Source organism: Triticum urartu, chromosome 2A (assembly GCF_056163025.1).
Source record: "Triticum urartu cultivar PI428250 chromosome 2A, HENAU_Tu73, whole genome shotgun sequence".
Taxonomy (NCBI): domain Eukaryota; kingdom Viridiplantae; phylum Streptophyta; class Magnoliopsida; order Poales; family Poaceae; genus Triticum; species Triticum urartu.
The window spans coordinates 16,198,615-16,213,344 of NC_141874.1; the positions used below are offsets into that span (position 1 = coordinate 16,198,615).

At 47.3% G+C, this 14,730-nt stretch overlaps 2 protein-coding genes and 1 pseudogene across 2 annotated transcripts; 1 reads left to right on the forward strand and 2 right to left on the reverse strand.

Moving 5' to 3' along the window:
• Positions 1 to 454: 454 nt before the first annotated feature.
• LOC125534705 (putative serine/threonine-protein kinase-like protein CCR3) lies at positions 455 to 1,790 on the reverse strand (annotated as a pseudogene).
• Positions 1,791 to 1,905: 115 nt separating this feature from the next.
• LOC147982940 (uncharacterized) lies at positions 1,906 to 2,942 on the forward strand. Its single transcript, XM_087542749.1, has 3 exons — positions 1,906 to 2,106; positions 2,194 to 2,473; positions 2,660 to 2,942. Exons 1-3 carry the CDS (start codon positions 1,906 to 1,908, stop codon positions 2,713 to 2,715), a joined length of 537 nt encoding a protein of 178 aa, XP_087398875.1. The 3' UTR covers positions 2,716 to 2,942.
• A 9,720-nt stretch (positions 2,943 to 12,662) lies between these two features.
• On the reverse strand, positions 12,663 to 14,452 carry LOC125535023 (cytochrome P450 89A2-like). The gene has a single exon (XM_048698086.2). The coding sequence runs from the start codon at positions 14,383 to 14,385 to the stop codon at positions 12,937 to 12,939; it is 1,449 nt and encodes a 482-aa protein (XP_048554043.1). The 5' UTR covers positions 14,386 to 14,452; the 3' UTR covers positions 12,663 to 12,936.
• Positions 14,453 to 14,730: the final 278 nt, after the last annotated feature.

A 14,730-nucleotide genomic window follows, 5' to 3' on the forward strand; every position in this document is an offset into this window, starting at 1 on the left:
AAAATAGGCTCTAGTTACATTTTTCTCTTTACATGTCACAGAACAAAAACCTGGAAGTATTACTTATTGGGTCAGCAAGTAACTCTGAATAAACTAGCAATGTGGCAGTAAAGGTGAAGCAACAGGCACCATCTACAGGTAACCAACGGAGTACTCCAGCCAATGTTACAGCAAAAGAAAACACACCCATCTCCTCCTTACGCTTAATTTAATTAATGTATGAAAATACCATATGACAATGTTCTACGGTTTCGGGCTTAAAAAAAGCAGGGTCGGTGGTGAACAAGCAAACTATACATAACCGTCGGCCCCAACAGACGCTTGCAGATTACCAGAAGCAGGGCGTTACCTATGCATGGTAACAAGATGCTCAGCTGGTGAGTGAAGCGATTGACGGCCACTTGTCGCTCGTTGTGAACCCTGTCATGGTATAATGCACCTTGGACGATTGGTGTCAACGCCCATCCTCCAACATCTCAGGTTCCTAATTACGGAAGAGAACACAAAAGGAGCAGTGAGCACCCTTCATCAGTGCACGGACATGATTGAATTAGATTAATCTGAACAAAGTTCAATTAGTTTGTAGTGTACCAGATCGGAATAGTAGCATGCTGATGGCACGTTCCTCGCATGTGGAGAGTCCGGTGAGTCGTCGACTTTTTCAAGGAAGGGCTACAAACCAGACTTGTCAACTGAATCTGGCTCATCGCTGCAGATCAACTCGCACGCTATCTCGAGGTTGGCAACAATGCCTGATATGGCGGGCCGGTCGTTCCCGGCAAACTTCACGCAGCATCTTGCAATCTACGCCACATGTTTCGATGTGTGCAGCTGCGATGGCGTTGGCTCCGGTACAGGTCATCTATCCAGCATCTCCTCAGTAATACCGGCCTCAACGATGGGGAGTGCAAAGGATGCCAGATCTATATTTATCTCCTCCTCTGCTTGGTAAAACGCCTTTTTCCTTGTCAGAACCCCAAGCATAACCACGCCGAGGCTATACACGTCGCTCGCCAGAGTCAGATGACCTGTATGGAGGTACTCAAGATCGATGTATCCAAGTGTGCCTCTAACGGTGATATCCAACCACGGCACCTCACTCGCCCTGTCCCAGGCGAGCGACAAGCCAAAGTCTGACACACGTGGTACCCACTTGCCATCGAAAAGGATGTTACTCGGCTTGATGTCCCGATGAATGATCGGCGGGTTGGCATGACAATGCAGGTGCTCGATGGCGCGTGACACGTCGAGGAGCACATCAATGCGCATCTTCCAGGACACCGTCACCGGCGACAACGTGGAGCAGCCCTGATCAGCGTGCAGGTGGTCGAAGAGTGTGCCATTCTCCATGTACTCGTAGACGACCGACCTCTGTGGCTCTTCCGGCTCCTTTGTCCGTCTTGTTAGCAGGCCCTTTTTCTCTTTTGCCGGGTTGTTGGTAGGCGCTTTTCCTTGCTCACGGTCACACACGATCCAAGCAGGTGGACGATGTGTTTGTGTTGGGGCCGTGGTAGGGTGTGGAGCTCCATGCTGAATACCTTTATGCAGTACTCGTCATTATTGATCCGCTTGATGGCCACCCCTCGCCCATCGTGAAGCCTGCCTTTGTACACCTTACCAGAAGAACCTTAACCAATCACGGTGTCAAGGGCGAAGTTATTGGTGGCAGCCACAATCTCCACGAACGTAAACTCCTTGGTTCCGAATAAGGCTATTCCTAACTGATTGCGCGCGCAGCACGAATCAGTGTCGTTGCTCCTCATGTGGGTCAGCATGAGCGTGCCCCACATGGCCCCATCCGAATATAGCGTGCAGTTTTCCCAGCCGCATATGGAATGAATACAGTCCCATCGTATCTGCCGATCTACTACTACCTATGCACGCACTGTACTCGCCTATGGGGCGATGTGCTCATCCCCCGTGACCCAGCTGCCCCATCCGCCCGAACGGGACACCATTCGAAATGTGAATCCCCTTCGGCAGACGCAGCCTCGTCGCCGGGAACCAGATCGACCTTCCATCCATATCGACGCCTCGGTCTACAGATTTCTTCTCGATTTGCCCAATGGATCTTGGTGCGGAGTCATTCACGGATCTCCGGTTCAGGTTTCTCCTCTCATAAGCTCCTCTGTTTCTTGCATCGTCTTCTTCCGTCAAATCCTTCAATCTTCATCTTGCCGTGTCCATGTGCAGCTTCTGTTCCCAGCCGAGGGCGTCCCAGATCTGGGATTGCTAGAGAAGGAGTACGACGTGCTAGAGGAGGAGGAGGGCGACAATTGCGTTCCTCTGAATTTACAGAAGGATTCGCCTTCCTCAAGCCAAGATGGAGAGAAAGATGGTGTTACGGATTCTGGATCTCAAGTTCCTGAGGCCACGCAAGATTTTTCTGGCATCCCGGATATTGACAACATCGATAGCCACCGAGAGAGCGCTCATCTGAATCGCAACACACTCCAGATCTGTGGCCTAAAAGGTACTATATCCGTCGCACTCCTGGTTGTCCTCGTCGATGCATTCCATTCTCACACGAAGGACTTTACTGAAGTTTTGGATTTTGCATGAATTAACCCTGTTTAAGTTTGATCAAGCCTATTAAAATATTATTAACATCTGAAACACCAAATTAGCATCATGGAATTCTTTTGTTATTTCTTCTCAGCTCAAAAAAGACAACCGGTGACAACGGCGTTTGATGTCGGCGGTGGCCTGGGGTGACGTGCAACGGCTGTCTGGGAGACAGTCGGAGCTGCACTGGTAGAAGAACTTATGAGTGCGGAATATCATTTAGCCAGACGGATTTATTGAACCTTTTTTTTGCGAGGGGATTTACTGAACCTTGTGGATAGAAAAATATTTCCCAACACTGTCAGACGGAATCAAAATATATTTCTGAATAAAATATACGAGTGTCACTGGATAAAATATTCCTACGTGCTCCATGTCACCGGATAAAATATAAGAACAATACTTTGTTTTTTGAGGAAACAATACTTTGTTTTATTCTACCGACGAAGAACATTTTCCATCTCTTGCAAAAGAAAAAAGAAGAACGTTTTCCATCGAGGTGTCGGACTTTGCTTTGCCACCTATGAAGAACTTGTTGATGGCTGTTGTTTTTTGTTTGGCGTTATATTGTCACATGTCTCACCATTCGTAAGAGAGAAGGTTCAAATTTTGAATCTCATCGGTAGAAAAATCTTGCTCTCTCTCCACTTCTATGACCCTGAGGACCTAACCCATAGCGGCGCCTCACCTCTGACACAACTATCGTGTAGCTTTGTGGGACTATGGACCCACCTGCCGTCCAATCTCGAGAGGAATACGGCTTGATATACCAGCTGTTAAAATAGGAAGATGCCTCCTACACAGATGGAAAAGGACTGGGACCTGACCAACCTGTCAGCCTGTTGATTTCACATGAAGCTGGATGTGCGGACGAGATACGCGTTGTGCGCGCAATGGGTTAGGAAAAATCCACGTCCCCTTGGTTCCATGCAGTAGTACCTCTTGGGAAGCGGATTTTTCCTAACTATTTGCGCCCTCAACATATATCTAGTCCACCCATCGATAATATTTCTAACAGTGTCATAAAGTTTTCATCAAAGTCCAGACAAGCTGTTTATAAAGTTATCGGTTTCAAATACATTTTATAGCAAAGTTCTTTAATATTTCTAACAAAGTGCAGAAACACTATTTATAAAGTTCTTCACTCCTGATCTTGTTTATTTATCACTTTGAAAATGCAAAGTTCTTCACTATGCCCAGCAAAGTTCCTCACTGAAAACACTTATAATCTTCAAAAAGACCATATTTCAAAAACAATTTTTTGATTAAACTGTTAAAAGACAACTAAAAGTAATCAAGTTTTTGAAGAGAGGAAAGACGACCTAGACATGCATGTGCACTGTAGCCATGCATGTGTCTGTCCATGGGAAAGAAAAGAGAGGGAGAGGGGCATGCACATGCAAAGGGCCTGGATCCATATGTTGGAGCAGTGGCTGTGATTAGCGTTGCGCGTGCAACCACTTAGAGGGTGTTTGTTTTCAGGGACTTATTGGTTTAGGGACTTAAAAAAGTCCCTATAAGTCTCATCTAAACCAAACAGGAGGGACTGATAGGGACTTAAAGTGGGCAGTTGGGACTTATGAAATAAGACTCTCAAGGAGGGACTTATAGGGACTTATAGTTGTAACATGGTCTTTTAGTCCATGTTAAGTCCCAGAAATCAAATAGGTAGTGACTTCTTAGGGACTTGGGACTTATAAGTTGGGACTAAAAAAAGTCCTAGGACTTATGAACCAAACACGGCCTTAGGAAAGGCCTTATTCGAAGTCAATGTGCTCAGCTCAGCTGAAGCTAGCTGCTCACTCAACTAATTTTCTGTACGTCCTTCGATTTCTCCTTTCCCTTTGAGCTCTCACTTTGTATCGTGCGATGGACTCCAATTGGCAAATCATACAAGCAAGCAAGCAAGCACACAGGATGTTGGTGTAAAATACAAAGGCAGCTGGTTAACACAAGTTTCCTTCGAAGAACGTCACGAGCGACGTACAACCGGCTATTTTATCTTGTCTTTGTTTGCCTATTGTATGTCCTATTTTTGCCCGCTGTGGTCCAATAAAAATAGGTGTTTAGACATTATATGTCCTATTTTTGCCCGTTGTGGCTATTTGTTTTTTTATCTTGTCTTTGTTTGTCTATTTGAGTTGTGTTTAGCACTTTGATACTTTATCTGTCTTAATTAATAAATGGCTATGTGCACCGCTTGATGTCAGAGAGGCCGGGATAATCCTCCTTTTCAAAAAAAATCGTCTATGGTTCATTCAAATGGTCAAAGAAAATATGGGATGATCTACGTCAATCTAATGGTCTTGCTTCGCTTTCGTGGATGTGATTAGAACTGTCATACAAAATTCATATCAGAAGTGCCGTATGTGTATCATGGTTCAACAATGATTACAAAACTACTCCGCATACGCTTTACGTATAATTTATGTATGCTAGTTAATCAATGGTCCTGCTGCGCTTTCATTTATTCATGGATGATCTGATTAGAACTGTTGTATAAAAATCATACCAGAAGTGTCGTATATGTAGCATGGTTCATACTCATCAACTTGAAAAAGCTGACCACACCTACCGTGTGGTCTGAGAAAGTCATAACATGGTATGACAGTGGATTATGATACCATATGTTTCTTTCTAATCTGTGATTGGCTATTTTGCCATGTGGCTGGGAAACATTTCTTTTGGTTGTTGTTTTTTCCTTTGTTGCTATTTCCGACGACTATAAAATAAGTATAATGCAATCTCACAGATTCCCTTTTTAGTGATTAACTAGATGACTGTATATGTATTCAATGGGGATGTACATATTTTATTGGTTTCACAAACTGTGACTAATGTATGATTCTACCTTTATAATTCACTCTTCTTCTTTCTCCACCCACTATCTCTGCCTCTCCATCATAGAAATCCAAGCCCGCCATCCTCTCCCACTGGCACAGCTAGCTCACAAGCCTTCCACCCTGTCTTGGTATACCCACACTTTGAATTTCTAACATGTAATCATGCAACTATGTTATATTTCAACATCGTGCATTTGTCTTGGCTTGCCATGTCTGCAATTTTTTATTGCACGTAGCTCTCTCTCTCTCTCTCTCTCTCTCTCTCTCTCTCTCTCCTTGTCCTCGCCTGAAGGAACGAACTTGGATGTCGAGTGTATTGCACGGATTGGATTAAGGTATGATTAAATTATGGTCATAATATAAAAATAACACACGAAGCAAACAACCAAATGTTAAATTTACGTTTGTCTATGTTGTATAACAAACGAAACACGGAACAAAAAGTAAAACATTTTCAGGAGCAACATACAGATCTAGCGGCACAATGCAATTGCTACCAGTGGATGCACATCTCCCTGTTCTCCATAACAATTAGCGGAATTAGCATGCTACAGTTAATAACCAACACCTAGAAATCATACGGCCAGTAATCAACACCAGAACTAGGCAATTGCCCCCACGCGCCCTTTCGCTCAGGCGCGCCGTCGAGCACTACTCCATGCCAGTCTTCCATCAAGGGAGCGGACATATAACTACTCACCTTTTGTGACAATTTATTCCTTCCCGTCTGTGATTGATTCTTTCCCATGAATTTATTATGTTATCAAATAATTACCAATCATGATTGATTTTTTATGATTTTATTGTGTTGTGAATATTTATTACCCAAAAAGAAATTGATTATCAAATTTGAATATATTGTGTGACTAAATATTAATTTGATTTGGCCGACCAGATGAAAACTATTAACCAAAGAAAAATCGCGAGGGATGAAGAACAATTGAAAGGGTGGCAGAGTGACATATTGATGGAGTGCGGACGAAGGAAGGGCATAAGAAAACTTGACATAAGAAGGGACCTTACATCTATTTAGGTAGTAGAGGCTTGCAATTGATGGAAGACTGGCACCTTCCGACCACCACACGCACCTCAGCTCCTCTCCCCTCGCTTGTCTTGCCTGATATGCATGACATTTATGTTAGAATAAATCCAAAGCATACCGTCGATCATCCAAGGACCAAACAATCACATGAGTACGACATCGAAATTTGTTAACGAGGTTCATCGATATGGCTACATCCCGGGGCCTAACTACGGGCGCTTTTCCCCGTGACACCGCTACAATACCGCATCCGGTCGTCCCGAACACCGGCACATGCCGCCGGCTTTTCTTGCGTTCCGGTGCTATTATGTTGGCATATGTTACATCATGTGTCTACCCCCTCTATATAAGAGAGGCTTAGGCTACAAGTGTCCTACTAGGACACGACTCCACATCCTATGTAAACACAATACAACTCATAGTCCAACTGTAACCTACCTTGTACACAATATTCGACACAACTCTAATAAACTCCACCTTGGCGAATATTCTCCACCACCCTGAATTTGTCCATGCATCGAACTTCCATGTACATTGAACTTGAGCTTATCCCATGAGTACCGCTGCTACTCCAAAGACTCCATATGACTCCACCTGCAACTTGTAGTCCCTTCTTTTCTTGACCACAGTCAACACTCGAGCAAAATTAAGTTCCTTCTTACTCTAATTTGTGCTCCCAACTTTCAGAGTACAACGCCATCACACACTGATCACTGACCTGCGTGAAAGTGAACAACTCACATATTGGGTGACACACATAAGAGTTATCTGAACTCAACATCACCGCTCCTTTCTTGACCGTCTGTCTGAAACTTGAAGGAATTTCACCAGACTGTCCAAATCTGACCCAGCCGAACATATCTGACTGCAATCATGCTCCACCCTGCATCACAACTGCTTGCACATCATTGCATGTTTTGGACGCCTTGTGTTTGCATGATTCTGCATGACGCGCTCCAGGTTTCCAAATACTCAACCCTGACTGCCATCCATACACAAATTGTGTACCAAACAAAGGAGACCGAAATAAAATCTCTTGTAGCCTTCCTGTGTGCACGTACCAAAGGAGATCAATGACAAGCTAACTAGTCAAACTCCAATCTGTCACATTGTAGCTTGTGGACTTGTATTTCTTTCCTCTTGTTAGATAGCATCACGCCTGATCCTTGGTCCTTGTGCCAATATTTTTGTCCAAAACAAATCCCATATACGTTGCACCGATCGCACTGTAACCCGTGTGTTCTGCCTTGAGTCATCAAGTTCTACGCCTTGGCCACTTGCCCTTCCAGCACCTGGCTGGTACGTGCCCGCATCCAGCACGCCCCCGCCTCCAAACCCTTGGGCCACGCCTAGCGATGCCGCTGGCCGCTCGCCAACACACGCTGCTTAGGGTAGATTCCGTGTGCGTCGCCGTCAGTCCATCGATCTGCTCGACCTCGCTGACACGGTCTCGAACACGATACGCCCTGCTGTACACGATTCAGTCGCTCGATTGCTATTCCAAAGAAAACGCCACTCTGTCGGATCGGCCCTCGTCCGCACAAGTCGCTCTACGGCGACGTCTTCCATACGAATAATGTTGATCCACTCTGAGCGCTTTTTCTCCTCTGATCAACAATCCACGACCTCCAAATAACCTAGCTCATGATATCACTTGTTAGAATAAATCCGAGACATACCGTCGATCATCCGAGGACCAAGCAATCACACGAGCACGACACTGAGATTTGTTAACGAGGTTCACCGATATGGCTACATCCCCGGGGCCTGACTACGGGCGCTCCTCCCTGTGACACCGCTACAATACCGCATCCGGTCGCCCTGGACACCGGCAATGCCGCCGGCTTCCCCTGCGTTCCGGTGTCTCTACCCCCGCTATATAAGAGAGGCCTAGGATACAAGTGTCCTACTAAGACACGACTCCACATCCTATGTAAACACAATACAACTCATAGTTTAACTGTAACCTATCTTATACATAATATTCGACACAACTCTAACAATTTATCTCTCCACATGCTTCTCTGATGTTTCGCAACATCATCTCAATGAGACGACACATCAAATGCAACTTAAGACCTTGAGAGGACCGAACAATATAGGTTGGAGTCTAGACCACGACCCATTTTGAGCTACACGCAGATGACTTGGAGTTGGAGCTGGCTAGAAGTTCTACACTAATAACCCCGACGACATTCCTATTCCTCCCTTCAATTGCTCTGTTTTTGTTGTAGCTTTAATGTTACAAGCATACGTTTCTTCATCCTCCTCATGTCCAAATCTTTCCTCCACCCATTGTAAGATATGCGTCTATAAGTGTAGATAGCAAAGGCAGTCTTGGTCACTTGTGCTAATGTGGTGACGTGCAGGGGCCTAGGTAGGCCAAAGCAACACAGGCCATGGCCTGGGGTGGCAACAACTCCCTTTGTTGACTATTGTTGTTTTATTTTGCGAAAAAAATCTGATCTATTCATCTTTAATCATGGCAGTATAACGAACACCAGAAATAATAAAGGTTAGATCTAGATCCATATAGACCATCTAGCGATGACTACAAATACTGAAGCGAGCCGAAGGCGCGCCTCCGTCATCACCCCTCCATCGCCGGTGTCAGGAACAACTTGTTGTAGAAGACAGTCAGGAAGTCGTCGTGCTAAGGCCCCATAAGACCAGCACACCAGAACAGCAACCACCGTCGATGTAGAATAATGTAGATCAGAAGGATCCAACCCGAAGACACATGAACGTAGACGAACACCGGCGAGATCCGAGTAAATCCATCAAAGATAGATCCACCGAAGACACACCTCCACAGGCCCACCAACGGTGCTAGACACACCGCCGGGAGGGGGGCTAGGCAGGGAGACTTTATTCCATCTTCAGGGAGCTGCCTCCGTCTCACCTTCCTGAGCAGGACACAAACCCTAACAAAAATTGAAAGAAACGACTAAAAACGGAGTCCTTCCGTCGGCCCTTGACGAGATCCACCCCCCCCCCCCCCCCCCCCGCCCCCGCCCCCGCCCCCGCCCCCGACCCTAGGGCCACTAGAGAGGAGGCGGACCTGCGGCGTCGCCGGCGAGAGGCAGGAACCCTAGCTTTTTTGGAGGAGGAGGAAGAAGCAGCCTATTGATTGTTGACTGATTGATTGTTGACTGTTGCTGTTGCAGCTATTGTTTGATATTGTATCTTGAATTTGGCCTGGGCCATTGGTAATTTCTAGCTACGCAACTAATGACGTGCCTCTCAAAACAGTGGTCATAGAAAAAAATAGTTTGACAAATAAGTCATCATATATCCGCATTAGTTGATCCATGAATAGATTGCAACGGTATGAGTAAATCGACAAAATGGTAGACAACAAAGCAAACTGTTAGACCAGCAATCACACCAAGATGCTTTCGAAATAGATTAGCAGTACTCACAAATTGTGCCGGACATGGTTTTCGATACACGCTCTTGTAGATGGTTGTGCATAGAACCGTCAGGATGAGATAGCCTTCTAACAACACAACAAAATGGACCACCAAAAAACACAGCAAAATGATTTTACAATGTGTGAAAGAGGCTACGCGAGAGACAGGGAGATCAAACCCAGCGTTAGGAGATGGACTGATCGGCCTTCTCTGTATGAATTCTTCTTTGTGGATGGTTACTTAATTAATTCTCATTATCACAACTGGCAAAGATTCCAACCCACAATGAACCAATACCTGGTATAGCTCGGCTCTTCATGATAAAAAAAACGCACATGGCGAGAGGCGAGGGAATGAACGGGCGTTGTTGCTCTCTTTGTCATCCGCGTTCCTGTTTTATTTTTTGCCCTAATGTACTCTTAATAGTTTATCAACGCAGTCGGATGTTCACTAAAAAGATACTTGCATGCTATGTGTAAAGCCTTTAGTCCTACATTGTTAGCGCAAAAAGGAACAACAACACATACAGTTGTATTTATAAGGAGCAGCTTGAGTCGTCCACCCCAATAAGTCAAAATTATTCAAACGCGTTGTGGCCGAGGACACACCCATTCCATGGTAAATTTGTGAACTGTTGATTCCTCGCCACAATATCATAGAACAAGTTCGCCAAAACAAAAAGAATGAAACTTGAGAACTAAGAGCATCTTCAATAGATGATGCAAATTTGTAGATATAAAACTAGAGATGTAAAATTTACATCACCAAAAGTACATTTTAGATCTTTAAAAAAAAGAGGCAACTCCAACAGATGATGTATATTGGTGATGTAACTCCAATAGATGATGTATAATTGGTGATGTAAACTACACCTACTGTTGAAATTGAACCTAGTGTCGAAATTGATCAAATGGCTGATGCTCTCGCATGCCTCCGGCCGATTCCCATGCACCGCCAGTTGCCGAGAAAATCGAGCTGCCGCTTATCGTCTCCTCCTCTGTCGCACACTGCTAGATGTTGCTGCCGCTCCTCCTCTGCCACAATCACTCCTCCTCGCCTCCTCCTCTGTGGACACCGCCAACCGGGTTGTGGCCCGGGATGGCGTCAAGGCGAAGCATCGTGGCCATGAGTGCCTCGGAGAAGTGCGCGCGACCGCCACGCACTTCTGGCATCCTCCTCTGCTCGCGACAGCTCATCTGCTCCAGCGCGGCGGATGGCCGGATTCGGGCAGCGGGGATGGCCGCGGGCGGACTGGAATGGGTAGGGGAGGCCGAAGCTGACGGAGGTGGTGGGGTGGCGCCAGAAGTGGCTGGAATCAGTTGCCGACGGTAGCGGCCGAAAGAGGATGGCGACTGCGGTATCGTCCGATTGGTAGTGGGCGGGGACGCAGCAGCAGTGGAGCATCGGGATCTGGCGGCGGCGCAGCGGAGTTGGCCGGGTCGGGTGGCGGTGACGCGCGGGCGGGTGGGAAATGAAATGAAGGGTTGTTGGCATGCGGACAGATTTTTACTTCTCCGGGAGGTGGAGATGCAAATTTGCATCTCGAGATGATGTATTTTGCATCTCCTAGAGGTGGAGGTGTAATATTTTTATATCTACATCATCTTTTGGAGATGGTTTTTTAGGTCTCTAGTTATTTTTGCATCTAGATCATCTATTGAAGATGCTCTAATGACCACACCAAACTTGATACCACACCCGACCGGAAGCCGACGATTTGCGGGACCAAAACCCCATAGACTCCTCGATGTCAGCCATGTCATATCACACCAGGACGGGGGTAGAAGCCTGAGGCACCATCTGCTACCTCGAAATGTGGCACAAGACCAGAACATTAAGGGAAACTAGAGTGCATTTTGTTTGGATCTGGGGTTCCCTGCCGGAGACGAGAGAAACCGACATAAAACAGTGGAAGGAGAAGTTTTCCTCAGCTATAGGTCTCGGCACTCGTAGCTCGCGAGCTTAAAGAATGTTTGATAGTTCGCCTTGTTAAGCTTGTAGTGCTTCATAAGTAGGCCCTGTTTGGTTCATAAGTTCTAGTATTTTTTTAGGCCCTGTTTGGTTCATAAGTGGCCTAAAAAAATCCTAGGACTTTTTTTAGTCTCAACTTATAAGTCTCAAGTCCCTAAAAAGTTCCTATTTGTTTGGTTCCTGGGACTTACAAGTCTCTATAAGACCATATTACAACTATAAGTCCCTTCTTGAGAGTCTTATTTCATAAGTCCCAATGCCCACTTTAAGTCCCTATAAGTCCCTCCTGTTTGGTTTAGATGGGACTTATAGGGACTTTTTTAAGTCCCTAAACCAATAAGTCCCTGGAAACAAACACCCTCTTAGTCCCAATTTATAAGTCTCAAGTCTCTAAAAAGTCCCTACCTGTTTGGTTCCTGGGACTTATAAGTCTCTATAAGACCATATTACAACTATAAGTCCCTATAAGTCCCTCCTTGAGAGTCTTATTTCATAAGTCCCAAATGTTCACTTTAAGTCCCTATAAGTCCCTCCTGTTTGGTTTAGGTGGGACTTATAGGGACTTATTTAAGTCCCTAGACCAATAAGTCTGTGGAAACAAACACCTTCTTAATAGAGCCAACCACTAATTTCAGCTCAATAATTTTAACAAGCTTAATGAATGGGATAACAAGTTTAACGAGCAGCTCGTAAAGTTCGTTAGTACAACACGACACATATTTTTATCTTATATGATAACATTTTTGTAGCATCTAAGTCGATATATCCAATCAAATATAATCGATCCAACCTAGTTCACAGGAGATAGAAAATTAGTGCATCTCCTCATGTAGTCACCATCTTCTTCATAAAAGTCATGTGCATTCTTATCCTGTAGGCCGTAGCACATTGTAGTATGTTCGCGAGCGTTCACGAGCTTAACGAGTTTCAAATGAACAAAGCCGAGCGGGGTTTTCTGCTTGTTAAGCTTAACGAGCACGAGCTTAACGAGCACGAGCTTAACGAGCTGAGCAACTCATTAATCCACCCTTACTCTCGGCTGCAACAACGGTAGGAACACAACATTTTTATTCTACAAATATCACGCAGATTCACGAGATCTTTAGATGGATTTGGTGCGTCGCGTGACACGAGCGGAAAGCGGCTTCTTCATCACCTTGAAGAAGGAATCCAGCTCGGTGAGGTCAATGGCGATAGTGCCAGTCGGCGGCGCCCACTCAAACTCGCGCACGAGCGCCGCCAAGAAGCACTTCATGTTCACCATCGCCATGCCCACGCCAGGGCAGAACCTATGCCCGGCGCCAAATGGCATCATCCGGATCTGCTTGGGCCCCGGCAACGGGCCAATGCCCTCCCCGTCGCCGCCGGTCAGGAACCTCTCCGGAAGAAACTCGTCGGGATCCTTCCATATCTTGCTGTCCCTACCAATGTCCCCCGCAGAGAAATTGACGTAAAAGTCGCAGGCCGGCGGCGGCACGTCCATTCCTCCGGCCAGCACTCCGACGGCATCGGCATGGACATGGCGCGGGATGACCGGCAACGGCGGATGCATGCGGAGGGTCTCCAGCACGACGGCATGCAGGTAAGGCATGCCTGCACCTGCACGGGAGACCTCGCCGTTGTCGACCTCGCCGCGGAGCTTCTCCTGCATCTCCGGCTTGTCGACAAGGTGGGCGAGGGCCCATTCGAGGGTTGCCACCGCCGTCCCCGTGCCGGCGCCGAGGAACTCTGAGATTAGTTGCACCATCTCGTCGTCCCTAAGAGCGCGCCTGCCGCCGTCCTCATCAGGGATGCGGAGGTCGACGAGTGAGTCGACGTACGGACGACGGCCGTCGTCGTCGCGTGGTCGAGCAGACTGAAGCCCCCGCCGCCGTGCCTGGATGGGAGGGAGGAACAGCTCCTTGAGCCGGACATCGATGGCGAAGAGCCTGCGCAGCCGCCTCCACTCGACGAGCTTCTCCATCACGGAGCCCATGGACGTGAAGGGCTTGACCAGCCCAATGGCAATCTGGAATCTCTGTATGACGTGGCGCATGGCGCGCACATGGGCCTCGTCGACGGCGTCGCCGAAGCAGACGCGCGCGACGACCGAGAACACGGCGCCATAGAGGTGCTGGTGCACCTCCGTCACCTCCTCCCGGCTTCCACGTGGGGCGGACGACAGGTCGGCCACGAGGCCCTGGACGGCCTCCCGCTGCAGGGGCGCGAGGCTGCCGAGGCGCGACGGGTGGAGGGTCTCGGCGGTGAGGTTGCACCGGAGGGCGCGCCAGTGCGGGCCGTGCGCCACGGAGTTGAGGTTCTCGTTCCTCTGGCCGCCGCGCCGGCCGGCCAGGGCCACGTGCAGTCGCGCTGGAGGGCGGTTCGAGAAGGCGTCGGCGTTGTCGACAAGCGCGCGGTGGGCGACGGCTGGGTCGATGATCTTGTGCATGGCGAGTGAGGGTGGAGGAGGAGGAGCACGGCCGCGCCGGAGGACAGCCAGGAGGCCGCACAAGAGAAGGGCGAGGAGCACGACGAGCTGATCCATACTGATCTGCTGGACCTGCTGCTGCATGCCTGCAAATGATTGTGTGTTTGGATACTATATAGGAGTGAGAGAGAGGCGCCTCCCACCATGAATGGTCATGCCGAGTGACTCGGTGCCAGTTTGATATAACACCGGCATGGCCACTCACACCTAACACTTGCCATTATTGTATCATCCACTCACACCTAACGAGTATGATAAGATGCTCCTCACACCACTCTTTGTTAGTGTTCATTTTGCTCACCTTTTGGAGCGCTCTCATTAAAAGTATCACGTTTTGTTTCGAGGATGGATGCTAACACTTTAAAAATAATGCACTAGTTATATTCCTAAATATAGCACTAATTAAGGTTGTGCCGATGCCGAAACCAA

Coding starts and splice junctions, on each gene's coding strand:
- LOC125535023 (XM_048698086.2), bottom strand. CDS start 14,385: ATGCAGCAGCAGGTCCAGCAGATCAGTATGGATCAGCTCGTCGTGCTC.
- LOC147982940 (XM_087542749.1), top strand. CDS start 1,906: ATGTGCTCATCCCCCGTGACCCAGCTGCCCCATCCGCCCGAACGGGAC. Junction 2,107..2,193: donor TTCACGGATCTCCGGTTCAG/GTTTCTCCTCTC, acceptor GTCCATGTGCAG/CTTCTGTTCCCAGCCGAGGG. Junction 2,474..2,659: donor CCAGATCTGTGGCCTAAAAG/GTACTATATCCG, acceptor ATTTCTTCTCAG/CTCAAAAAAGACAACCGGTG.